The 25,097-nt window shown below is 37.3% G+C and overlaps 1 protein-coding gene across 17 annotated transcripts in view; it reads left to right on the plus strand.

Moving 5' to 3' along the window:
- The first annotated feature begins 125 nt into the window (after window positions 1-125).
- The window catches only part of AOX1 (aldehyde oxidase 1), a 46,328-nt gene continuing 21,356 nt past the window's right edge, over window positions 126-25,097 (plus strand). For 9 of the 17 annotated variants that reach the window (XR_015289049.1, XR_015289051.1, XR_015289052.1 and 6 more), the window contains exons 1-21: window positions 3,309-3,499; window positions 4,443-4,500; window positions 5,460-5,556; window positions 7,275-7,383; window positions 7,905-8,031; window positions 8,894-8,955; window positions 9,538-9,618; window positions 10,441-10,521; window positions 11,579-11,723; window positions 11,869-11,961; window positions 13,657-13,808; window positions 14,064-14,157; window positions 14,831-14,940; window positions 15,773-15,957; window positions 17,094-17,256; window positions 18,457-18,549; window positions 20,493-20,662; window positions 21,981-22,107; window positions 22,397-22,519; window positions 23,633-23,729; window positions 24,659-24,783. Coding sequence is in view for 13 of the 17 variants with exons in the window: in XM_086897052.1 (XP_086753178.1) it covers window positions 3,440-3,499; window positions 4,443-4,500; window positions 5,460-5,556; window positions 7,275-7,383; window positions 7,905-8,031; window positions 8,894-8,955; window positions 9,538-9,618; window positions 10,441-10,521; window positions 11,579-11,723; window positions 11,869-11,961; window positions 13,657-13,808; window positions 14,064-14,157; window positions 14,831-14,940; window positions 15,773-15,957; window positions 17,094-17,256; window positions 18,457-18,549; window positions 20,493-20,662; window positions 21,981-22,107; window positions 22,397-22,519; window positions 23,633-23,729; window positions 24,659-24,783 (2,352 nt within the window). In the remaining 4 variants the exon portion in view is untranslated. Of the gene's footprint in view, window positions 1,393-2,760; window positions 2,881-3,222; window positions 3,253-3,303; window positions 3,500-4,442; window positions 4,601-5,459; window positions 5,557-7,274; window positions 7,384-7,904; window positions 8,032-8,893; window positions 8,956-9,537; window positions 9,619-10,440; window positions 10,522-11,578; window positions 11,724-11,868; window positions 11,962-13,656; window positions 13,809-14,063; window positions 14,158-14,830; window positions 14,941-15,772; window positions 15,958-17,093; window positions 17,257-18,456; window positions 18,550-20,492; window positions 20,663-21,980; window positions 22,108-22,396; window positions 22,520-23,632; window positions 23,730-24,658; window positions 24,784-25,097 lie in introns of those variants that run through there. The other 8 variants (XM_086897058.1, XM_086897054.1, XM_086897060.1 and 5 more) reach the window with 6 other exon arrangements.

The following is a 25,097-nucleotide window of genomic DNA, read 5'->3' on the forward strand; positions in this document are numbered from 1 at the left end:
TGGAGATAGTCCCTCTTTTTTTGATAGTTGACTTTTGGATTTGACAGAATCACACTGAGGTTTGAATAAGGAAATCTCATTGAGAAATAATGGAGGGAAGTCAAGTGTCTATAGTACGGGCCAAAGGCAGCAAGGAAGAAAAAAGCACTTCAATAGAAATTCAGTAGTAAATAGGATCCAGACAAAGCAATACCTTGAGTTTCCAATTGAGGGTGCCAGTGTGACAAGTAATGCAATAACGTCATACCATTCAGCTTTCAGGTTTTTGTACTGCTTCCCCTCTGCATTCCATATTGTGCTGTCAGCTGACAGTTTTCTGGCAGTATCTGATTTGTAAATGCTGCCGGATGCAGGTGATAACTCACTACCCACACAACTTTTACACATTACAATGGATAAAGTTCAGGTCCATTTTGCAGCAGAGAGACATTTTTGATGAGATAGAAATAAGGTAACTTATTTTAGTTATAGATGGTGGTTCTTCATGTATATGCAGTAGATGTTAGTTTACATGGGCTTAAAAATTCATCAGGCATATTAATGGAAGAAAGATCTATGAGAAATTACCAGAAACACCATTTCTGGCACAGGATGTTCCTGAATTGCAAATTTTTCGAAGATGATTCTGGAGAAGCCTTACTATGCCTTTGACCAATTATTGTACCTTTTCCAAGGACATTCCTTGTTGACACTTTCAGAGACCAGTTCTTTGGTTAGCTTGACCTTTTGTCTGATACAGCATGTCCCTTTTTAAGAGGTTTAACTGATATTCTTAAATGTATAATATATTTTTTAAAGTATATTTTTATAATATGTTCTTAGAAAAATTATATTCTTAAAAACATTCTTTTAAATGTACTCTTTGTACTTCATTGTAGATTACATTGTAAGCTGGGAAGCTGCCTGAGAAAATAGTCCTTTAACACATGTTAAAAACAAGAAGGTGGTTGGGAGTAGCTGGCATTGATTTGCAATCAGGAAATCTGGCTTTATGAACATGATAGTCTTCTACAACTAGCTTGGTGGGTCAGGGTACAGCACTAGGTGTTTGTCTCAGCTGTAGTAGGTCTTTTGACATTTTCTCTGATAACATTCCACAGACAAACTGATGAAGTATGGGTTTGTTAAGGCACAGTGAGGTGAGTTGAAAACCGGGAAGGTTGTGATTAGTGCCAAATGGTCCAGCTGGAGGCAAAACATTAGAGCTCCTTACGGTTTCACACTGCTGCCAGCAGTGATTAATGAGTCAGTGCACCCTACACAAGTCTGCAGCTGATACAAAACTGGAAGGAGTGGCTGAAATACCCCGTGGTTCTGAGGGATCTGGTCAAGCTGGAGAAATGTGCTGAGAGGAATCTCAAGAAGTTCAGCCTGAGGAACCGACATCCTTCTGTGAGTTGCCAGAATTTCAGCTGTATATTTTGACAGAAAAAGGACTCATACATATCAAAACACACTCCTGGATATAGCTTCCAGGTGTGTCCATTCTACATGTAAGGCTGAACAATAACCATAAACACTAAGAGGCATAAATGTATTATTTACAAACACTTAAATAATACCACAACTATTTTCTGCTGTGGTTATTTTGTTATGGTCTGTAGCCCTATTGTAGTGTCCTCAAGATCCTGTAGGATTTTCCATGCATTAATTTAAACGTATCACTAGTGAGTTTACAAAGGGGACATTTTGTCCCTAAACAGAGTTGTCTAACTGTGGTACCAGTTGCAAAGATCATGTAAAGATTGTAAATATACAGCAGTAAGTAGAGCAAGGTATTTTCATATGGAGCCTTGCAGTACAAATAGAGTATTCAATCAGTATGAAAATTCTTCCAGTAAAAAACTTATCACCCAGGCAATGTGATCTGCATTGCAAAACAGAGCTGTTAACATCTGGGAAATTTCAGCAGTCAGATTTTTTTCTTTCTGAAACATGCTGTGTATGTCACTCCATCAGCAAGACTATTATGAAGAGGTGCAGAAATGGTTGAGAAGATAGATTCTATCCTCCTTCAATGTTATTTTTTAACAAGCAGTACACATAGGAAATATTAAGCATTTTTCTTGGTTTTTAGTTTGTAATTAATTTATTTTTAATTGAAGTGTTCTTGCTAGCTTCAACTATTTATCAACATCACCAGCTGTGTCATTAGAAACCCTCAAGGAACACCTGTTAGAACTTGTGTTCCCAGTACTGGCACTGCAGCAGAAAAACACTGTGGTTTTTTAAATGGTTGTTTCTCTCTACTGCCTGTGGTTGGAAAGCTAGAAACAGAGGCATGTGTTTCATCTCCCCAGAAAATAAATGATCTCTTTGTGGATGGGCTTAATTATTTTTTCAGTGAAGGTCCTGTTGCTCTACACAGGCTTGGGTGTTACCAGCTAGACTGCTAGGGTGTCCCAAATACAAGCATATAATTTTCAATAAAAGTAAAAGGCCTAGGGCTTTATGCCTTTATTTCTTCCATTCCTTTAGTATAGATATCTTTCAAAGTTAAGAAAGGATAAAAAGGTGGCCTGAAGACGCATGGAAGTTATTTTAAGTAACTCTGAAATCATATTATTGCTACTGCCCTTCTTTCCTTGTTTTCTCCATTCTCACTCTTGTTGCTCAAACTGATGTTCAGTAATAGAAAACAGAGAAGACTCCCTTTGTTATTTCCTAGGTTTCTTTTGTTACACAAAATGAACACATAAAAGTGGCATAAAGAATGTTGCATTGTCTTTGAGCCTTCGCTATATGTGCTTGTTTTACCAGGTCATTTGGTATATTAGAAGCTCTTTCCAGGAAAATGATATAAAAGCAGCTCATGATTTTTGACATTAAAATCAATTTGTAGCCATCACCAAGAATTAGGATAATTTTGCTGAGGATAAGGTAATTTGAACTTCTTTTTATAGCTTTAAAGTTGCTTTTTCTCATGTTTACTCAATCGAATTGAAATTTTGTAGGAAATTAATTCCATGTATTTTGATTATACAGAAAGGGTATTTTTTTTTTTTTATAAACTCTTGCCTGCACAAGTACCCCTTACAAATAGTTATGATACCTGGACCTTACTGCTGATTATTTTGTGAATGCAACTATAACCAAAAATCCCATTAGCCTCATGATCACTACATTACTGGATTTTATCTCAATTTAAAATTACTCTAGGTGACTTTACTATAAGAACCTGGTAACAGTCCACAGTGTTTATATTGCCGTTTTGCTCTGCAGGAACACCTGTGTCCTTTGAGAAAGTGTAAGGTATGGCTTAGCTTTCGAACACTTAAATAACACCTTAAAGGGTAAGTAAATAAATGTTTGCAGTCAGCTCAGGCCTGAAAACAACCCCTCGGAGCGGCCCCGCCCGCCCCGCGGCCCCGCCCCGCACAACAAAGCGCCTCCTGCTGCGCGGCTTTCCCTGCTGCTCCCGGGACCGGGGCTGCGAGCCATGGCTCTGCAAGGGGCCGCGGCGGCTGAGGAGCTCGTTTTCTATGTGAATGGGAGAAAGGTAAGTAAAGCCCGGAGAAAAAGGGGCTGCTGTGGCTAAAGGAGCCCCAAAGAACACGGATTTCGTTTCCTCAGACTTATTCATGAGAGTGTAATCGAATCCTCACACAAATCTCCAGAAGGAGGTTGGATGGTTGCATCCCATTTTGGCTAGCTCTGCTGTGTTTAGGAGAAAAACCGTGTCAAAAATGAAGTTGACTTTCAGCTGAGTGTCAGACTTGGCTGATAAGGAAACCGTGTTTTTCATTCGTATGTCTGGCTTTTCATCTTTGACGGTGTCAGGTTTTCAGAGGCACAATTGAAAGCAAAGACTCCAGTGCCCAAATTTGGATTATTGACTAAGATGATATTGCAAGGACTGGTTGTTGATCCAAAGTAACTGTAAGGAACCAGCTGATTTTAAGTTACTTAATAAGAAATACTGTACTCGATTAAGAATGTGGGTCTTTCTGTTGCTCTCTGTCGTCAGTTTCTAATGGCAAATGGAAGTTAATAAAACTAGAAAAGAAATTGCTGCTACTAATAGCCTTACAGGTTTCCTCTACTGTTTCTTCTAGTATGTCAGGATGCCAGGGAGTCTTTAAAATCTGCAAATCATTAGTTAGTTCTTTATGCTGTCTTTTAAAGTTCTGCATTTTTATTTCTAGTGTGGCCGAAGGTCAGTTCCCTCAGTATAACGTTTCACTGAGCAGCAGTTATTTTTAGTTCTTGCAAGGTGCCTTAACACTTCTTTTCTGGAAATGTATCTGTCTGAAAAGGAATTTCCAGAATGAACCTAACTCTCCTGCAGTGTTTGGCAATTAGTGTAGTTCTATAAAAGGGAACCAGAGAAAGATTCTCTTCTAGCTTTGTGAATGTAGTCTGTACCCTGAATTTTGAAAGGGTTTGGTTTCTTAATTAAAGCTTTTTTTTTAAACCTTGTTTTTTTTTACTTTTTGCTGTAGATAATAGAGAAAAATGCTGATCCTGAACAAATGCTTTTGTCTTATCTGCGAAAGAGGCGTATCCTTTTCTTGTCTGTTTGTTAAAGTCACTCATGTGAAAGCCTTATTCAAGCAAAATCCAAATAAATTTTAATTCAAGGTTTAATTACCAGATTAAAGTAAGTTGTGATTCCTTTAAGATAAATCATTGACACTAAACGATGTCTCTTTCTTAATCCAAATATTCTTCAGCTGAGCTGCTGTATTTTTAGCCTGGCTTTTTAAACACACAGAGTTACACCATCAGGCACAATGAATATGTGTCTGCATTCCCCCCGCTTCCACCTGGTAAAGAAGTCTAAAAACCTAGTGGTCAGTATATATAAACCTTAGACAGAATAGAAGTCCCAAAGCTTTGTAACATCTCTCTCCTGGTAAAGGGGAGCTCTTGTGATGAGAACCTGAGACTGATGGAATTTTGAGGGGCAAAAAGGCATCTTACTTTTGGTGGCTTTGGAACATTAAATTAGCTGTTTGTTGATTCACAGTTTTAGGTTGGCCACTGTTCCAGATTCACAGAAATGAGTACTTTTCTCAGAAGTGTGATCTGTCAGATGAGATGCAAGGCAAATATCCTGACTATAAATGGGCCTTCTAGGAGAAACTGGGAAATTGATTTTAATGTTCCACTGGAATTTCAGATATAAAGCTGGTTTTCCCATTAGACATTTTTTCCTTTCATATTTTCACTCGGAGAACTACTGCCCTTTTCTGTCCCAACTTACTATTCTTCCAAAATAAACCATAATCAAGTTTTCTGTTTTCTTAAGAAGAGGATTTTGGTCATGTAATTCCTTAGCTTCCATCTTGCTTTAATTGAGAATTTTATTCCAGTATAGAAAGGAGTCCAATATGTATGCTAATACCAAACTGATTCTGTGTTCCTTAGGGGTTTAGGAAAAAAGGTGGTCTCAAGCCTTTGAGTGGAAGGCCAAAATGGAGCCAGATAATTATTTTCCCTAATGACAACATTTTCAGTCTGTCTTACAGGAACTAAGTATGGCTGTGGAGGAGGTGGCTGTGGTGCCTGCACAGTGATGATATCAACTTATGAGCCAGCTTCAAAGAAGATACGGTATCCTCAACATAATATTTTAAAAACTGCAAAAAAAAATTATTCTAGTAGTTACCATGTCCAGATATGAACCTTTAAAAGCAGATTTGTTGAACTTGTACTTAATACTAAAATAATGTAGAGGAATGGGCAATTTAATCCAAAAAGAGAATGCTGTAAAAATTGCAACTAATTCAGCTATATTTTAAATTTGGTGAACTATCATACTCCAATGCTTGATTTACTTATAAATACTGGCAGCCCCTGCAAGAGGTTGTAGGAGGTGTTAATTTAAGATGCTTTGGCTTGACCACTGGAATGTGGCTCCTTCCTGCAGCTTTGTATGGTGGTTTAAGTCCGGCTAGTAATTGAGGACCATGTAGCTGCTCACTCATTCCCCTCAATGGGATGGGGAGGAGAATCAGAAGGGTAAAAGAGAAAACTTGTGGGTTGAGAAAAGACAGTTAAATAGATAAAGCAAAAGCTGTTCGTGCAAACAAAGCAAAGTAGACAATTTACTCACTACTTCCCATCATGAGGCAGATGTCCAGCCACCGTCAGGACAGCAGGACACCATCATCTATAATGGTTACTTGGGAAGACAGACACAATTACTGCAAAACTCCCACCCTTTCTTCTTCTTCCCACAGCTCTGTATGCTGCACATGATGCCATATGACATGGAATATGACTTTGGTCATTTTGGGTCAGCTGTCCCAGCTGTGTCCCCTTCCAGTTTCTTGTGTCCCTCAGCCTCCTCATTGGTGGGGTGGGGTGAGAGGCAGAAAAGACCTTGACTCTGTGTAAGCCCTGCTCTGCAGTAACTAAACATCCCTGTGTTAGCAGCACAACACAGCCTTGCACTGGCTACTGTGAAGAAAGTTAACTCTATCCCAGCCAAAAGCAGCATACTGGCATATGATTGGTGGGAAGGTAGGGCAGGCAGAAGTGTGAGTCTTACCAACCTTTAAAACTCATCTCCACCCATTACACCCCACCCACAAAAAGGAAGACTTTGAAACTCAAAACCAAAATTTCATTAAGCTAAAAACTGGAATAAATTGCTCTTAAGTTGAGGAAACTCTAATCAAATTCTTAAATGGTTACATGACATTGTGCACTGAAGTGTTTAAATGGGGAAAAAAGCATTCCAGTTGTCCTTTTGTACAGTTACATTACATTGGAATGCAACACAAATGAAAATGTTTAAAGTTGATGGAAGAGCTAAACTTAAAGCAGACTCTTGAAAAGAAACACTTCAATTATGTTAAAAAACCAAATAATTTTATTAAAGTTATTAAATGCTTTGAAGAATCTTCATTTTGGTGTGTTGTTCCTATTTAGTGTGATACTTATTTTACATCAGAATTTGCTTTGGATCAGAATTTTAATTATAAATTTGCCGCAGTAATTCTTTACTTCCTTCCAATGCCTACACCAATCTTCCCTATCTTCCTCCTCCAAAATACAGTTGACAGATTGCTTGTGGGCAAGAGAGACAAGAGGGCAATTAGAAAAGACTGAGATATTAAGGAAGATATAAATTCCATGGAATTATCTTTATTAGGTACATTTTTATCCAGAGGACAAGAGACATAGCTAGAAAGTGATCCCTTCTCATTAAAAATGTTAATAGTGGCTGCTTTGTAAGTATGAACAATGTCTTGATTGCCTAAAAAATAATACTCAGACTTATTAAAATGATATTCATGTTCTTCATTCTCCTTTATGTTCCAAAGACACTATTCAGCCAATGCATGTTTGCTTCCCATTTGTTCCTTGTACGGTGCAGCAGTGACTACAGTGGAAGGTGTTGGAAGTACAAAAACCAGGATTCATCCAGTTCAGGTGAGAATACAGTATCACTGTACTGATTAAGTTTTTATTTGGATGGCTTTAGTGACAGGGCATAGGAATTTCATAAGATGGTTGTTTTCCCCGCTAAATGACAACAGAGGGCAACAATGGTTTCTAGTGATTGATTGATCAAGGCTGATGACATGGCTCATGATGGATCTTACTTTAATATTGACAGTGTGATCAGTTGGTATGTAAAGATTGTTGGAGTGGGTCAGGCTTTGCTATCTTTGGGCTAATGACACATCTTGGACAATGTCCCTTTGGCTCATGTTTTAGTATAAATGCCAAAAAGACAGAAGTCCACTGAGGGTTAATTAGCTTCTTTAGTAAGATGTGCCTGAACATCACACCCAAAATAATTATTCTCATTTGATATTACTTAAAGTGTTTTAATTAAAAGGTCTGATTTATTACGAAGGCAACATTTTGTAATGGCATCTCCCATTTGAGAGAGCATTCATTGCGAGATGAGTGCTGGAAGGAGTCTTGTTTGTGGTATTTCATTTCAGGAAAGACTTGCCAAGTGCCATGGCTCCCAGTGTGGTTTCTGCACACCTGGAATGGTGATGTCCATATACACATTGCTAAGAAACCACCCAGAACCAACTTCGGAGCAGATGATTGCAGCTCTGGCTGGTAAATATTGCCACTTTTTAGTTTGCAGGTGTGTTCCTGAAGCATTTCTGCAGATGCTTTATGTATGTGAGTATACATGCCTGCATGTATGGATGATGTACTCTTACAAACTGTGCTTCCTAGAAGAGTTGCTACTGGATGCAGGCCTTGTATTCTCTGTAATTCTTTTCCCCTGGAAAATGAAACATGGAGCTGTGGATTGCTTCAGGTGTTCAAAACATTCCCATATGTGTCTTTTAAAGTGCTTAAAATCAGATGTATAAAAATGATGTTATATTGGAGAAGCAGCTGCATCTGAGCATCTCCAGGGTCCTTTTATATCTGGCACTGACAATGTCAGAAGCCTTGCAGGACAGGCCCTTTGCAGTAGGATTAAAACAAGATAGAGAGGTATAGACTACCTTCAGTAAGGGAAAGTGTAAGCATTTATTGTAGGTAAGATAGCCCTCTGTCATCTGTTGTGCTCTAGAGTCACAGTGGAGCCAAAGCATTTCCTGTTGCTGTGCGGTGAACTTAGAGGTGTAATGTGAACATCCTTCATCTCTAGAAAAAAGTTAGGGGGAAGGAGTGCAACATTTTGAGCGGGTGAAGAATACTGTACAATCTCTTACTCTCCTGCATACTGAGCTGTAGCCAGCATTCACTCTGGTGCAAATCTCAACTATTTCACACTCCCCTTGAAACAACAGCATTTTTTGTCAGGAGCTGTGAGGCCCTAAGTCTTGTGACACTGTTCCATTTTGTCTTTCTGAGAGCTAACACTTCTTGAGCTTCAAAAACACAAGACTCACATAAAGAGATGACATTCTAAAGCCACGGATTTTAGAGCAAAGCTTTTTCTGACTTGATTTCCTTCCTTCAGGGAACTTGTGCCGCTGTACTGGATACAGGCCAATCCTAGATGCCTGTAAAACTTTCTGTAAGGTAAGAAGTAGCGGCAATAGGATTGGTAGATTGGTGTCATCAATGTATAAGCATAGACAAGCCATCAAGATTTTCATTAAAATCTTCCCTCTGTTTAAAAATGTCATTCTAAGTAAATGGCCTAACCTGTTACAAAAATTAACACGAATTAACACAGTGTCTAGCCTGGATTATGAAGAGTAATCTGAAGTAACTCCATGTGTTTTACTGTGGGATAGTACTGGCATGAATAAAAGCAGAATTTCATTCCATGTTCTTAGTAAATGTGTCATGTAATGTGTCAGAAACTTACAGAGGAAAAATGGGAGTGAACTGTTGGTAAGGGGAACAATACAGACTATCTACATCTGCTCTCACAATGTCAACTGAATTCTACATAGTAGGAATTCTTTTATAGTAAGGACTTCAACATCTGATGGTTTAAAATTATTTTTTTAATATCACTCCTTTAACACTTAATCCTTCTAATATGACTTGTTATTAAACTTAACTCAATCTTTATTGAAATACAGAGTCACTCTTATGAGCTTTAACTCATTACCATTCTGGGTAGTATTTCACTAATGGGATATTCCTATTTAGGAATCTATTTGTTGTCAAAGGAAAGCAAATGGAAAATGTTGCTTGGATCAGGAAGATGACTTGTTTGACAATAAAGAGAAGGTAAAGTTTAAAATATATTACTGAGCCTACTTCAATATAAAACTTAGAGAAAGAGTATCGCATAGAGTATTTAATAAATAAATTATTATTCTTCACAAGAAATTTAGAAATATTTTGAAAAATTGAGGATTTTATGGATGTATTTGTATGAGGAGGCAGTGATGTGTCAGATTGTTTATATAAGGTAGTTTGGCTCTCCAGAGCTGAGACTTGAACAGCTCTTCAGATTCAGTAATATTAATAGTCTGAGCTCTGCCAATACAGTGAGAATTATTTTGTGCAAGACATTAGGGCATATGTGAAATGTGCTTAAATCAATGATCAGTGATGCTCTAAGTAGTGGTCTTTTAGGAAGACTGCTGACTTGAGTCTAAAGAATTGATACACTCTTAAAAATTAGAGCTATGATTGTGATTTTATGTGAAACCTCTTATCCATACAAATATTTCACCTTGTTCTCAATTTTCTTTCAGTAGTATCTGATATACTTCTTTGGGTTTTGAGTACTTTAGTATGGCATGAAACTACTTTGTTATAGTAGAACTACAGGAAGCCTGTATTTAGTCCTTCAGTTGCTTGCTTCTGCACTGACATTTGTGTTAGCAGTAAAATTTAAGAAAATGTTATGAACACTTCTTTCACCTCAGCACTTCCAAATGGTGCATGTTGATTTAACAACAAATCCAAATGATAATGAAATGACTGATTTTTTACTGACTTCAGTGGCAGTCTCCTGGTTTGCTTTTGCTTTTGTTTTTATTGTTGCTGTATAAAAGTAATGATGAAAGAAAAATCTTGGTCTTTGCTTGTCTTCTTTTTAAGGTCTCCACCAGCCTGTTTTCAACAGATGAATTCCAGCCCTTAGATCCCACCCAGGAGCTTATATTCCCTCCAGAACTAATGGTACCTTTTGCTGCTTATAGACTATTCTGATGCTCTGTTCAGAATTAATTCTTAAGTCCTGCTTAGCAGTAATTAATCAGAAGAAATGTCAAAACATTTTCATGTTTTGGTTTTTTTCCCAGTAAGCTTACTGTATATTCACATACCAAAAAAGTCATATTGGGAAAATGAAGTTGCAGAGTTAAGTGTTAGGTGAGAAGATAAAGAAATAACCTAAACTGCGTTTTCAGTCCAGCAGCTGAAGTTACAAATACTTTACAGTAAACTGAATGGCAAACAGTTTTTAATATTGGAAAACAATCTTGTGGCTTAATGGTTTTGTTAGTGTGTTCTCAGATAGCCACCCAGCTCAGAGTGTGTTTAACCCTAGTGATTAAAGCATGCCAAAGATATAAACTGCTGGAATGGAAAGTGTTATAATAATCCTTCATTATTTACAGCAGTATATGCACTAGAAAAACTGAAAGCTGTTTGTTTTACTCTATTGTCAGTGTAGAAATTCAAAGCCAGGTTCTCTATAGTTAGCTGACTAGCTTTCTGGAGAAAGGCTGATGACTAGAACATGAGTTCTTGGCCGTGTATTTGTACCAGCACTAGTTCACAAGCTATTTCCAAGTGATCAGTGAACAGTACTAGAACAGCCAGACACCTAAGTGCATGCAAAATCTAGGAGGAGATGCTGCTGTCAGTGTCATGGATGCTCTCCAAGCAGGCTAAGTGGACAAATACCTCCATACGTATTTTTTATCACTTTTCTAACAGTTTTAGCAATTGCAGGATCTATTCCTGCATATTTTGCTAGGGGACTGTTTATTATCAGTCTTGTTTATCAGTCCATTGGAATTACTTGAAGACATTTCACCTACACAGTCTTGACTTTCATCACTTTGCAAAGAGCCAGCGTAACATTTCTGTTTTCTTTTTGTCCAATTTTAAAGGATTATGTAGAACTGCTGTTGTTCAAGAATATTTTTGACTTTCAGTCTAGTGTATCTATTAGACCACACTTCTGTCTATGTGTCTATAAATATTTAAATCTGCCATGTTCCTCCATCAGAGAATGGCAGAAAATCAACCAAAAAGAACTCTGGTTTTTCATGGGGAGCGAGTAACGTGGATTTCTCCTGTAAGCTTGGATGAACTGCTGGATCTGAAAATCGCCCACCCTAAAGCACCTCTTGTGGTTGGGAACACCGGTGTGGGTATGTTTGTGATCAGAATGGCTCCTGTTGTTTTTGCTTTAGTTCCAGTGAGCATTTGTCCTTCTTTTTGCATCTTCATCATCCCACTATGTGGGAGTTGTCGTTTTGGAAAAGCCTTTTGCCTAGGTCTATTCCTATCTTGTAGGACCTGACGTGAAATTCAGAGGTGTGTTCCATCCAGTTCTTATTGCTCCTGCAAGGATCCCAGATCTGAATGTGTTGAAATACACAAATGATGGTCAGTAGACTTAAATTTTTTCATAAGTAGATTTCTTTGTAGTAAGGAATGCTGCACCATTCCAGAGTGCTGACCGTGTGAAGTGCAGTGCAACTAATTCCTAAGCATGCTTGGCTCTTTCCCAGGTCTAGGGGGCTGTTGCCAACATCACAGTGCAGGATGACTTGGTCTTCATGATGCAGTGCAGAACTGACCAGCAGTATTATTTCGTGCTTCAGTGCAAGGGTGATTATTCTGGTAGTACTGGTTCTGGAGCTTAGTCATGCAGGCTCTGCTGAGTAGCAGAGAGAGACCCATACAGAACCACAGGGAGAGTTAGCATGTGGCATGCTTGGTTATGTTAGAAAAAAGGCTGTGATTAAACTGGCATAGCTGATATGCATTAACTAATCTTGTTCTCAATCATAACAGCATTGATTAGAACAGGTTAAAAAGTTTGTACCTCAACTTACATGCTTATAATAAGCATGGAAGTTTTTTTTAGTTAGACTAGGTTTTGGATTTTAAATAAATTCTGGTGGATTAGAAACACAACTAGAAATAGGTTTCAACTTACTATAATAGTCTAAAGTAATTGAATAAAAATTACCCTATACAAGCTTAAAGTCTTAAAATTTCAATGAAAGTCATATTTGATGAAATTACTTGCTCTATGCCCAAAGCCACTTTTTTAAGTGGTGAACTGTGTTTGATAGTTCTGTCATTGCATTTACTATATCTATTTTATTTCAGATCAGTCATTCAGTTTTATTCAAAGACTAGTTTTTCTTAGCTGAAAAGTGGCTAGGAATTGAAAAGAAGCTGGGAGAATGCTAACTGCTTCTTTAAAGTGTGTAAATAAAACCTAGGTATTCGAAGCTGAGACTTACTAGTTCTAAAACAAGAAATACGCAGTTTAATTTACCAGCCAGAAATAGCATTTCCTCTCTTTAATCAGATTTAAATGCAAAATGTGTTTTGATTAAGTTTTTCTTTTAGATACACAAAATTTAATATTGCTTTGCTTGAGTAAAATTCATTAAATTTATTTATATTTTCATTTATACATTTAATTGAATCCCAGTATTCATTGAAAACATTCATATATTATGTAAATAATTATTTTTAATAGAAAGGAATTGTGTACCATTTAAAAAAATTCGAAGTATAATCTTACAATAAAACTTAGGTAAATGCATATGAGTTGTCTTTCTAGTGGGGAAAAAGAATACTATTTTCATTGCTAGGACTATTTGGGTCTTTGCTGCCTATGCTACCTACCCACACCTTAGAAGAGTAACTAAAATGTATATATTCAAAGCAAGATGAAATTAGGATGAAAATCATACTTAAAAATAAGAAGGCTCTGTTGAAAGTATTTTGAAGCTGACTCATCTTTGTGTGAAGTGTCTTCTAAATGTTTACTCAGTCAAAGCGTGGTGCAAGGGAAGCAGTTGGAATGTGCAGCTGGAAGCAGAGAAGGGATTTCCCTTTAGGCAGAAGAGGTGAGGTATTAGTTCAATTTCATAATTTCTGGGGATTTTACCCTCAGTCTCCTGAAATGAAAGGTTCCAGTTCCTTTAAAATGCAAAGGCCCATCTCCTTTTATATGCCTTAGCCCATGTGAGCTGTCCTAACTCTACAGTCTGAACACACTTTCAAACCCAGGCAATAAAGCAATGCATACATTACACTTTCATAATCTTTTGGTTACAGGATTAACTCTGGGAGCTGCCTGCAGCCTCTCTCTAGTGAAAGACATCTTGACAAATGCAATTGCTGAGTTCCCTGAAGAGAAGACAAGGGTTTTCTGTGCAGTCTTGCAGCAATTGAGAACTCTGGGCGGAGAACAGATAAGAAATGTTGCTGTATGTTGGGAATTATTTGCAATTATAGTTTGAAAAAATTGTAACAGATGCGAAATTGGTCCTCACTACGTGTAGAACTTGGATTTTTAATTTTGATTTTGCCATGAATTTTCTATCAATACCTCTTCTTGTAGCTTTCAATATGTATAAATGTACATATAGTTAGCATGTCATATTGTCACTTAACATAAAGGTGTGACGATTTTAGAAAGAAAGGTAACATTTTATTTTTTTAATCTGCTTTATTTTTTCAAGTCATTTGGTGGAAACATCATAAGTAGAAAATCGACATCAGACTTGAATCCTGTTCTGGCAGCCAGCAACTGTATGCTCAATCTTGCTTCAAGAGGTAGGAGAGGATAGCCTGTCTCTGTAGCATAAATGAGGTTTTAAGTGTTCAAAGGGCGCTTAGAGATTTAGGTTTCTTGCAGAATTTTGTCATCTTCCCTTCTGAAAAATTTAACTTTAAAATTTAACTTTAGAATAACAAGTATGGTCACTTTTAGAATAAAATATCAAAAACAAAAAGGAAGAAGCAATAGCATTTATTTCTTTCTGGACTCCTGGAAATGTACATAATCTCAGGAGAAAAGCAAACAAAGAAAAGAAGAAATGAACCCAAAAACTAAACAACAAAACCCTAATCATTTTTCCTTTTACAGCAGTTGTTTATCACTTAGTTTACTTCCTCATTTTTTATGTTTTAGAATGAAAGGTAGTTATGACAGCAGCTGCAGAGATTTGGAATAGATTGACAGAGGTGAGGGTGGGATCATTATGGCAGTATCTGAAGGGAAGATTACAGAATGGGGATTGACCTCTGGGTAATTTTTTATGAATCTGGTATTATGATGTCATGGAAGATGGAGCAACCATTTGAATTTATATAAGCTCTGTAGTGGTTATTTGTTCAGGAAGGTAGCAGGTATTTATTGCCAATTAAAATACTATTGATGTATTGATTGCACAATTGTATGGAATTTTCTGGATTTGGGATTTTTTTTATTTTTTTATTTTTTTAGGACAAAAGAGACAGATTCCTATGAGTGATATTTTTGCAGATGGAGTTGGTAACAATACCATTACACCAGAAGAGGTCTTAGTTTCTATCCATATTCCTTATTCTAGGAAGGTAAGTTATTAATTTGTTTAGATTTGCTTTATGCAGAGTTAGACTATGAAATAAAGAGCAGGAGGGGGCATAATCCATCTGTTTAAACTAGCACTGTTACTGCTCGCTTTCTGAATTCCTTACATTCAGTGCCATATCTCCCATTTTCAGCCGAAAAACACAATTCAGCAGGTATCTGGTGATGCTATATAAAGAGTAATATTCAAACAAAAGTTTGCCCTAAAATGATGAGGGCAATAGCAGTTGTCTAGATCCCCTGTGGAAAGGGGTCTTGGACAAAGTTGCCATTGTGCTCACCAAATCAGGCTCCTCACTTGCGATACGGCTGGCATCAAATAGGTAAAGCATTGACATCTCCTGAGGATTTTTCTTTAAAATGCAATAAGATTGGATGTATGTGGTGGTTCCATAAATGTTTTTGAACTGAATAATAATCTTTAACTGATACTGGGTTTGCAAGAGTGGATATGGGATCTTGCAAGAGAATTCTGGATTATGTTATCTGAATAGTGAAGTATGGCTATACCTTGAAGCCTCTAAACTTGTGGTCTTCTTATAAATACAACTCTGCAAGATCCCTGCCTTCCAGTTATCTACTATGAAAAATCTAGGTCATCTGAACTGTGTAGGTGATTGAGGATTGGGTATGAGCAGCTAGAAAATCAAAGATGGTAAAGCTACTGAAAGGTCAAGAGAAGAAAGTGCATGGTCTTGAATGCTCAGGAAGTTGCATTTGTGCTCTTCATTTTTTGTTCTCTTGCTTCACATAGTGCAATATCAGGTTCTACTTTCAGATACTTACATGTCTGAACTTCTGTCTGATCTTGCTCAGGGGGAGTACGTCGCTGCATTTCGACAAGCACCAAGACGGGAAAATGCTCTTCCAATAACCAATGCTGGGATGAGAGTCCTTTTTGAAGAGGGAACAGACATTATAAAGGATCTAAGCATTTTCTATGGAGGTGCTGTCTTGACAACAGTCTGTGCAAAACAAACCTGTCAGACACTTACTGGAAGGTAAAATTTCCCTGTCTTGTCTGTGTCTTTGAATAAATGGACTTTGAAAGCTTGGGTTCATGTTCCTTGGGACATGAAAGTACAGAAAGATTTCATTTGCCTGATCAATGTTCAGGTGAATGATCAAGCCTTAATAATGAATTTTCAGGATTGTTACGTTTTGTAGTTTGCACCTGAAATGCAATTCCAGTGTGAATTATGCAGAGGGATAAGAGAGATGAGCTGTGAGATAGGTAGGTGAGATATACATCACTCAGTTGTGCACTTAAACCCAAGTATGGATAAATTAGTCTGTATCCCATACATTTGATAATACTCTCATCAGTGTTCTTGAGTCCTTCAGCTTGTCTTTAAAAGATACAAAGTTTGAGAACTTTAGATGTGCCCAATAAAATTAGAAGCACAAGTCAAGTCTTCACCTTTTCAATTACTCTTCAGCTACACGGTCCAAATAATCTCTGGAATTAGTCCCCGGCTTTCCCTCCCAGTTTGCAGCACCTTTCCAAGTTTTGGAGGAAAAAAATTCCAAATTCAAGCAGCATAAAAGCAACACTAAATGAAGCCCCACTGGCCTGGTTTTCCATTTAATATGCAACTGTTTCATTAGTTGAAGTGCTCATTATTTTTTGATGCTTTACATGATTAACTTTAGTCTAACAGAATAACATTTTGGTATCTGCAGTTGTGTAACTATGGAGAAGTAATAGTATTGGGATACTAGAAGAAGACAGCTTCCTCAGGAAATGTACAGCTAATTAGATCCCTTGAAAGTAGCTACATTTTGCATCTGTATCTTTATCTACTTTTCTTTAAATATGGGATCGTATCTGCAATATGGTGAGAATCTGTAAGACTGCTAAAGCAGCTTTAAAGCTGTAATAGGGCTTGTTTAATTATGTATTTGTTTATTTAAAAATGCTGGCATAGCACTTAATTCAGTTTACTTATGGGAGCTCAACTCTGTGAGAGACATTGATCTATACTGTTTTTAAAATTGCAGACATTAATAGAATCAATATTTTGGCTTCATTGTGGGCAGGATTATGTCTGTGGTTGATGGTACACATATATTACTGCAATCTGTATTTATTTTTTATTAGTCCTGGTCTGATTGTGTCTGTTATTCTTCCTAACAGACACTGGAATGAACAAATGTTGGATGAAGCATGCAGACTTGTTCTTAAAGAAATTGCTCTTCCAGGCTCAACTGATGGTGAAAATGTAGACTATAAGAAAACTTTGATGGTCAGTTTCTTCTACAGATTTTTCCTGGAAGTATCACAATCATTGAAGACAATGGTAAATTAGTTTATAGAATCATAAAATCATGGAATATACTGAGTTACAAGACACCCATCAGGACCATTGAGTCCCACTCCTGGCCCTGCACAGGACACCACAGGAGTCCCACCCAAGTGCCTGATAGTATTGTCTAAATGCATTTGGAACTCAAGCTAGGGGCTGGGACTACTACTCTGGGGAGTCTGTTCCCACTCTCTGGGTGAAAAATCTCTCCCTTCCTGGCTTCATGACATTTCCATCAATCCTACCACTGGTCAGCAGACTGAAGAGGTGGGTTCCTACCTTGTGAGGATGTTGAAGACCTCTGTGAGGTCTCCCTTGAGTCTCCTCCAGGCTGAGCAAACCAGGCGTTACCCATGTCTGCTCTTGTGCCAGCAAATAAAAGGAGTGTTCTTGCTATATGTTAGTGCTTGCAACTTGTACAGTGTGCTAAATCATTCTCTTTGGTGTTTGGAGCTACACAAAAATCTGGGTGTTTAACTCCCAAAGAGACTGATAGAGACAGCCCATTTACCTTTTAGGTGCTCAGATATCTTTACCGTGGACATTAGGCTTTAAAAGACATTTGAGTAATATTAATACAACATTACACCAGTAGCAAGCTCCCAGACCCAAAGAAAATATACAAGAGATCTTACTCTGTCTATAGTTCAAAACACAAATAGATTAAATGGTAATAAAGAATTTGGAAAAAATTTGTAGATATTAAACCAGCCCTCCTTCTTGTATGAGCTGTTGATGGGGAGAAGAGGACACTAAAATTTCACTTGACAAGACATTCTAGGTGTAATTTACAGGTTTTTTTGTCTTAAATATTGTTATAGAGAAAAATACCCCTTTTACATTTTTCTTCTGTGTTACCTTGAGGTCTTTCCTCTAAATTGCCATTACTAGGTAATTGTTTATTACCAGGAGTGATTCTGAGCCAGTTTTGATCAGATCTCAAAACAGAGGTCTTCTGTCTGTCCCTACTTTGTTGCTTACTTTAAAAAGCATATTTGTTGAATCCAATATATTTTCAAATATTATTTAGTGATGTCTAAAGCCCCTACATTGTTTATTCTTTTTTAGAGCCTTTCTAGTTTGAGCCTGGAAAGCATTTCCTGTATGAAGATTTTGTGTTTGATTTTAGTTGTTGGCTTTTTTAATTGTAATGTACAAAATGTGAGTTTTAGTTGTAATTCACTTACTTTTCAGGATCCTTGCCATTTTCCTGGCATACCTATGGAATATGGGAGTGTCCTAAAAGATTTCAAAACCAGAATGCCCCAGAGTATCCAAATATACCAGGCAAGTGATTTCATTCTAACACTGTGTGCTTTATAAGACTAGGTGAAGTCACAGTTCAAGCATGAGCCTTGATGTGAAGGTCAGGTACAGATTTTCCAAGGGCCTGGAAGAAAGAGGGTTTTAGTGGTTGATTTTAACTGTATCTCATTTGGAGAGCCCTTGTTTTTAAAATTAGATTCTGGGGTATACTCACTTCTTCTAGGCAGTTCTTTGATAAATATGCTAAGCAAACTCCATTGTCAGACTGCTTAAAATTGGTTTACTGCAGTGTGCAACCCAGTTAGAAAGAAATGAAAACAAAAAATATTGAAAAGCCCAGGTATGGAATATATATATATATATATAGTGTAGCATAGCTATGGTGTTGTTGTCTCAAGATCTCAGGGAGCTCTTAGGTCTTACTGTAGATTTAGGAATTAAGATGGTGTGTGATGTTTGTGTGCTCTAATTAACACAAGCAGGTTGTCCTAAATCAACAGCAGAGAGCAGCAAAGAACACCTTTGGTATTTTCTGAGCTCATCATATAAATAGTTCCTGGTGGAAACACCTACAATGATTTTTGATATTTTGGTGCCCTCAATACGCAAGTCAAAATACCAACTTTTGAAAACCTAAAGAAAAATTCAAATGAAATATAGGTAAACTTTTGTTTTAAGTTTTGGGTATTCCCTAGAAAAACACTTTAGCTTTAAATACTTTAACTTTGTTCAAAGTATCTTAATCCTTCAGAGTGTTTATTATTATTCTTCTTAAAAATAAAGAAAAGACAACAGGCAATAAGAGGAGCCAGGATCAAGGGAACTATTTCTCTGTGACTTTTCCCCAATTTTTTCACCATCTGTAATAAAGTAACTGAACATCAGAAATAGAAACAATTTGTTACTCAGATCAATTGGCACTGAGTAATAAAATATTAGAAACCCAGAAGATTTGACGTTTTCCACTTTAAATTTCTATTTAGATTTTGTAAGGCCATATTTTTTGTCTGCACTCCTTCATTTGGATTTTGTTAAGCTTTTAAAATTAAGATTTAAAAAAAAAAAAAGAAAAAAGCTTATCCTGAAATCCAAATACCTTGTCATTCTTTTCTGGAAATGTTGAAGTGGTTTGGCTGAGACATCCATTTGAGGAGCTTTAGGCAGTAAAGTGAAGAGTGTTTGTTCTTGACTTTGTGCCAATAACAGACAGTGTGCCAGAAAGTGCAGGAAGGAGAAGTGTGTAGCCTGAGCACCTGTGTGCTGGAAGCTTTAGAAGTAAAAACATTTTAAGTTGTAAGCAATTAGCTAATTCTAAATATAGAAAAGGAAAAAAGTTAGCATGAATACCAGCACAAAAAATTGGAAAGGTGTGCTGGAATTTGGCAACATTAGTTGATGTGGCAGATTTAACAGGAAACACTGAATTAATTTTCAGAAAATCTTAGCAAAGTAAGATTATTAAGACACTAAATTCATACACAGGTGCAAGGAAATAATTGGGAAGAAAATATTTAGGCAGTATTTTGTCACTGACTTACTCTTACAGTGAGGAAGACAAATCCTAGAAATCATTGCAAATAGCTCACAATACACCACCTGATACTGATAACGTTCAGAGCAGAATCTTGTGAGAATAATTCAGAAAATTATCGAAGCTTCATGACACCATTCAGTAAGGGAGGAATATGTCCTTCTGAAAAAGTTCAGTGTTTGTCACTTTGATGTAAATAATTAAGGAAAAGAAATCTAACAAACCTGTGTGGTGTTCTTGGAAGGGTCCTTAAGAGAAGGAAGGAGGAGAAAGAAATCCCCATGAGCAGCAGTCACCTCCTGCAGCCACATCTCTTTCAATGTTGAACCAGAAGATGATAGTATGAGCAGTTGTTCATTCATGTAATTTTCTGAGTAACAAGACTGTTCTTTTTTTAACTGGGAGTGCTGGGTGTGTGTTTCTGACTGTACAGGACGTAGGGCCGAGCCAGTCTCCCCAGGACCCTGTAGGACGGCCTGTTATGCACCAGTCTGGGATAAAGCATGCCACTGGTGAAGCAGTCTACATTGATGACCTCCCTCCTGTGGATGGGGAGCTTTTCCTGGCTGCTGTCACTAGTTCCAGAGCTCACGCTAAGATTGTGTAAGTGTTCAAAGTGGACCTGAAGAAAGTGTCATCATGAATTACTGCCTGAGATTTTTAGAGAGACTAATGAGTTATGCATGGACAGAACTGCATGCTTGATATCTGCAGGCAAATCCATGCTGGAAGAACTATCATTGCACTAGTTTAGGGTTTGTTAGTATTTAAGTGTCTCACCCCATTTTACTGTACTAGTAAAGGTGAGCTGTTTTTCCATAAGCCAGCCCAGAGCTAGCCTAGCTACCTTCACAAAGTGCTCAGTTGTGCAGTGCAAGCAGACTTCAAGATTCAGTTTTACCAACACTGCTTTGAAACCTCATGTCTATGATGAAAGAAAAAAATTGTTCAAAATGTAGGAAATAGTGTGGCAACACTGCAGCAGCAAGATGGCAAAGCTCAAATGAGGCTAATAGGAGAAAGAGTGGAGAAGAGGATTTTATTTTGTAAGAAAACTGTTTTCATGTATGCTTTTATGCTGCCAGGATACACCTATTCTAGCAATTTGTTCAACATTTAGGCACCAAGACATATTCAAGTGATCTAGTCAGGATTGTCATGACATATGGCATGTCATATTGTCATGACAGGACTGGGGCTTCTAGCTAGAAATATGACAAGAGTCCTTGTCATATCTCCTGACTTATTCTTAGGTCAGTGCTGGGTTTGACAGCCCTCTTTGGCCCCATCACAGAGCTGACATTTCCCCCATCTCTGTGAGTCAATAGGATCTATTCAGTCTCCTTTGTCTCCTGATCTGGGTGTCCAGAGAAGATGCCTGTACATGTGCTGGGATCTGATGACCTGCTGAATTAGATGCTATCAAAATACATTATCCTATAGACCTTCTGCTGTTCCTTCTGGTCCTTCTACACCTCAACATTTCCATTCCTTCTCCATTTATACTCTTCTTGTAATTTCTTTTATATCTCTCTACGTGAATCCTCCATCTGAGGGATGAGTATTTGTATCTTGCAATATATATGTAGGCTGTTAGGTCTTAGAAAGTTGCAGTTGTAACATCATAATTGTGCAGTGATTTCTATTAAACCAATGCAGTTCAGGCAATCTAATGGGCCAATGATTTCCCTGTTGTATCTAAATTATCTCCTAAAAATGAAGCAGGTTAATAGAATCTTAAATTGTCTTTTATCTGTACTTCTCCACATACCTGAATGAAAGACAGAAAGAAAAGACACGCGTGTGCCTATGAGCAGATCTTGGTAGTACAAGAAATATACCTCTGTATTGTGTTCCCTTCCTCTGTGACCAGTTTGTAAAATTAATGAATTGCACTTGTCTCTTCCCATATCCCAATCAGATCTATAGATACCTCAGAGGCCCTAAAAGGAGCAGGTGTGTTTGATGTCATAACAGTTCATGATGTGCCAGCTGCAAATGAATTTTATTTTTCTGATGATCCAGAGATTATATTTGCAAGAAATGAGGTATAACTACAATTTTTTTTTGCAACTGATTTTCTTAATTTTAACTGTTTTTTCTCCAGCCTTTTATCCTCCCACTATCCATTTGTGAATACTGTATTTTCCTCAATTCTGTAGTTATAGTGGCATTTTTGTAATTTGTTTGCTTCATGGTTGATGTAAAAATACAAAAGTTTTAAGTGAAAGAAAACTTCTGAACAGGAAACATAAGCGGTGGTTACATAAGAATATCAATAGCACACATGGGAATTGTTTGAATTCACTGCTCCATCACGTGATGTGTATTTTACAGGTGATTTGTGTGGGTCAGATTGTCTGTGCTGTAGTTGCAGATTCAGATGTTCATGCCAAACAAGCAGCTGCAAAAGTGAAGATAGAGTATGAAATGCTGGAACCAGTAATTTTAACAATTGAGGTACTAAAAATTTCTTCTTCTGCTTTTTTATTATTTTACCTATTTAATTAATAAAAGCAGTACTTCATACACTTTAGTTGCTTTTTAAATTTAATTTTTAAGGAAACAAGATGAATTTAAACATCCAATTAACCAGTCTGAGTATCTCACTATAAATAAATTTTTAACCTTTTGTCTAATTTTGACCACTTGTGACAGGCAAAGTTTCAAAAGTATGAAGTTTTCACAAGTTTTACAATAAGAAACATTAGAATGCAAAAAAAAAACCCCAAACCCAAAAAACATTAAAAAAACCCAAAAAAACCTCTTCTAATGCTCCTAGTGAGGAAAAGACAATGAGCATGCTGGTTTCTAATTTTTTGGTAGTTACCAGCTGGTCAGTCAGCATATGTATAGTGGCTAACAGTCAGCTCCTGATTAGCTTTTTTTATCTGTTGTCTAGCTTGAAATCTAGGCTGGAGACATAGGAATTGTTAGGGGAATATGAAGGAAAGTTGTTAGGCATGTACAGCATTTTAGAAGTTTAATGTGGGAGTCACATATGGATTGCACTGGATTAAAGAGAGTAGAAGTACTGGTAATCACTTTACAACTTGTTTTAATAATGTGGGTGTGGTCTGTCTGATAGCAAAATAGATAAAGGCTGACAAATTTTGTTAACATTTCATTGGAATTGAAACTTCAATGAAATTTTATTAGAAATAAAGCAAATGCTGATGTATAAATAGATCCCACCTTTACTTACTTGTGATTTCTTCCCCTCTTACTGGCATCACTCTTTGGATGATGTGGTTGCATTCTTACTCTGTGGTGTCTTGGTCACTTCCTCAATGTATGGCAGAGAAGAGCAGGTTGAATAAACTGAATGCATTTCCTTCAGAAACTGCTGTCATCAGTTACACAAGATGCATCAGGAAAGAATTGCTGGTATTGAATAAACAAACTCAATAATGACAGACAGTAAGGTGATGAAATACAGTTGTTCATTGACTTGGTAGCTGGTGGTTCCAATCTCTGAAGATAATGGTGTTAGTCCTTAGACTAAAATGCTGCAACAAGCTGGGAATCTTAAAAATATTTAAAACCCCCCATTTCTCTTTTTCTCCATTGCAGGAAGCTATAAAACACAACTCGTTCTTCGAACCAAAAAGAAAATTAGAACAAGGAAATGTTGAAGAGGCATTTGAAACTGTAGATAATATAATTGAAGGTAAACTGTAGAATACATTTGATGAGGAATTTTTGGTTGCTTGCATTTGAGTTTGTCTGTGTGCTCAAGTCCCAGTTGTACCTTTTTTGTATAGGTAAAGTCATTAGACCTTTAGGAGAAAACTCTTGGGCACTTGGAAGACAACCTGACTAAACCTAGTGTATTGTTGTTCTGCTACTACATTCAAACTTTCTGCATCATCTGTTCTTGAAAATGTTACAGAATAATGAGGTTGCAAAGGAGTCTTTTAGTCCAACCTCCTACTTAAAGCAGGTCTGGTTAGAGCAGGTTGTTAAGGGTCATGTCCAGTTATGTTTTTAGTATCTCCAAATATGGGATTATGCAACATCTGTAGGCATCCAGTGTTCCATCATTTTCATACTGATTTTGATTTTTCTTATATCTAGCTGGGATTTCTTGTGTTCTTTGCCTCTTATCCTTCCATTGGAAATCTCTGAGAACAGTCTGGCTTGCTCTTGTCTACACCATTAGGTAGTTGTAGACAGCAGTAAGATCTCTTCTTAAACCTTTTCTTCTTATGGATGAGTAAATCCAATTCTCTCAACCTCTTCTCATATATCCCGTGATTCAGCCCCCTGATGATCTTGGTGGCCCTCTTCTTGCCCTGCTCCAGAATGTGCATGCTTTGTTTATCTTATCTATGCTTTATTTATTGTTGTCACCACTTGTGGGCAATAGTGGTCTGATCTTAATTCAGTTCTGGTGATGCTACGGGAACAAGACAAATTTAATCTTACAAGGATTTTAACTTGTGTTTTTACTTTAGATGTTGCTCTTTCACACAAAAAAAATATCAGAGGATTTGACACCAATTGCCATAATTTACATGCTGGTGGGCTGTTAGTTCTCTGGTTCATTTCTTCCGTCCATTTCCCTCAGTTACAATTGTGTTTTTCTCATTCGATCAGGGGAGATTTGCATTGGGGGACAGAAACACTTTTACATGGAGACTCAGAGTATGCTTGCTGTTCCAAAAGGAGAGGATGAAGAAATGGATTTGTATGTGTCAACACAGCATCCAGCAATTATTCAGGTAATGCAGAGCATTCTCAGAGGAAGTGCTTGGACTTGTGACAATAGAGCTTTCAAAGTTTGGCTTACAAATCTGTAAACACGAACAGAAGCCATAGAAACATGAAACTGCCCATCTGGACTGTCCAATAACAGCTGCTTTGTAGTACTGCTGTATTCTGATAAACACTGAGCACTACACTGTCAGGATAAGTCTCTCCTTTCCCTTTGAACAAAGTACTACATACTCCACTATTGTAAGCATGAAAAACTCCCCATGGAATGTTGAGGCTCCTCCATCTCTCTTATTTTTCCACTGGAATAAGGAGCAATCAG

Source organism: Cyanistes caeruleus, chromosome 7 (assembly GCF_971803275.1).
Source record: "Cyanistes caeruleus chromosome 7, bCyaCae1.hap1.1, whole genome shotgun sequence".
NCBI classification, from domain to species: Eukaryota; Metazoa; Chordata; class Aves; order Passeriformes; family Paridae; genus Cyanistes; species Cyanistes caeruleus.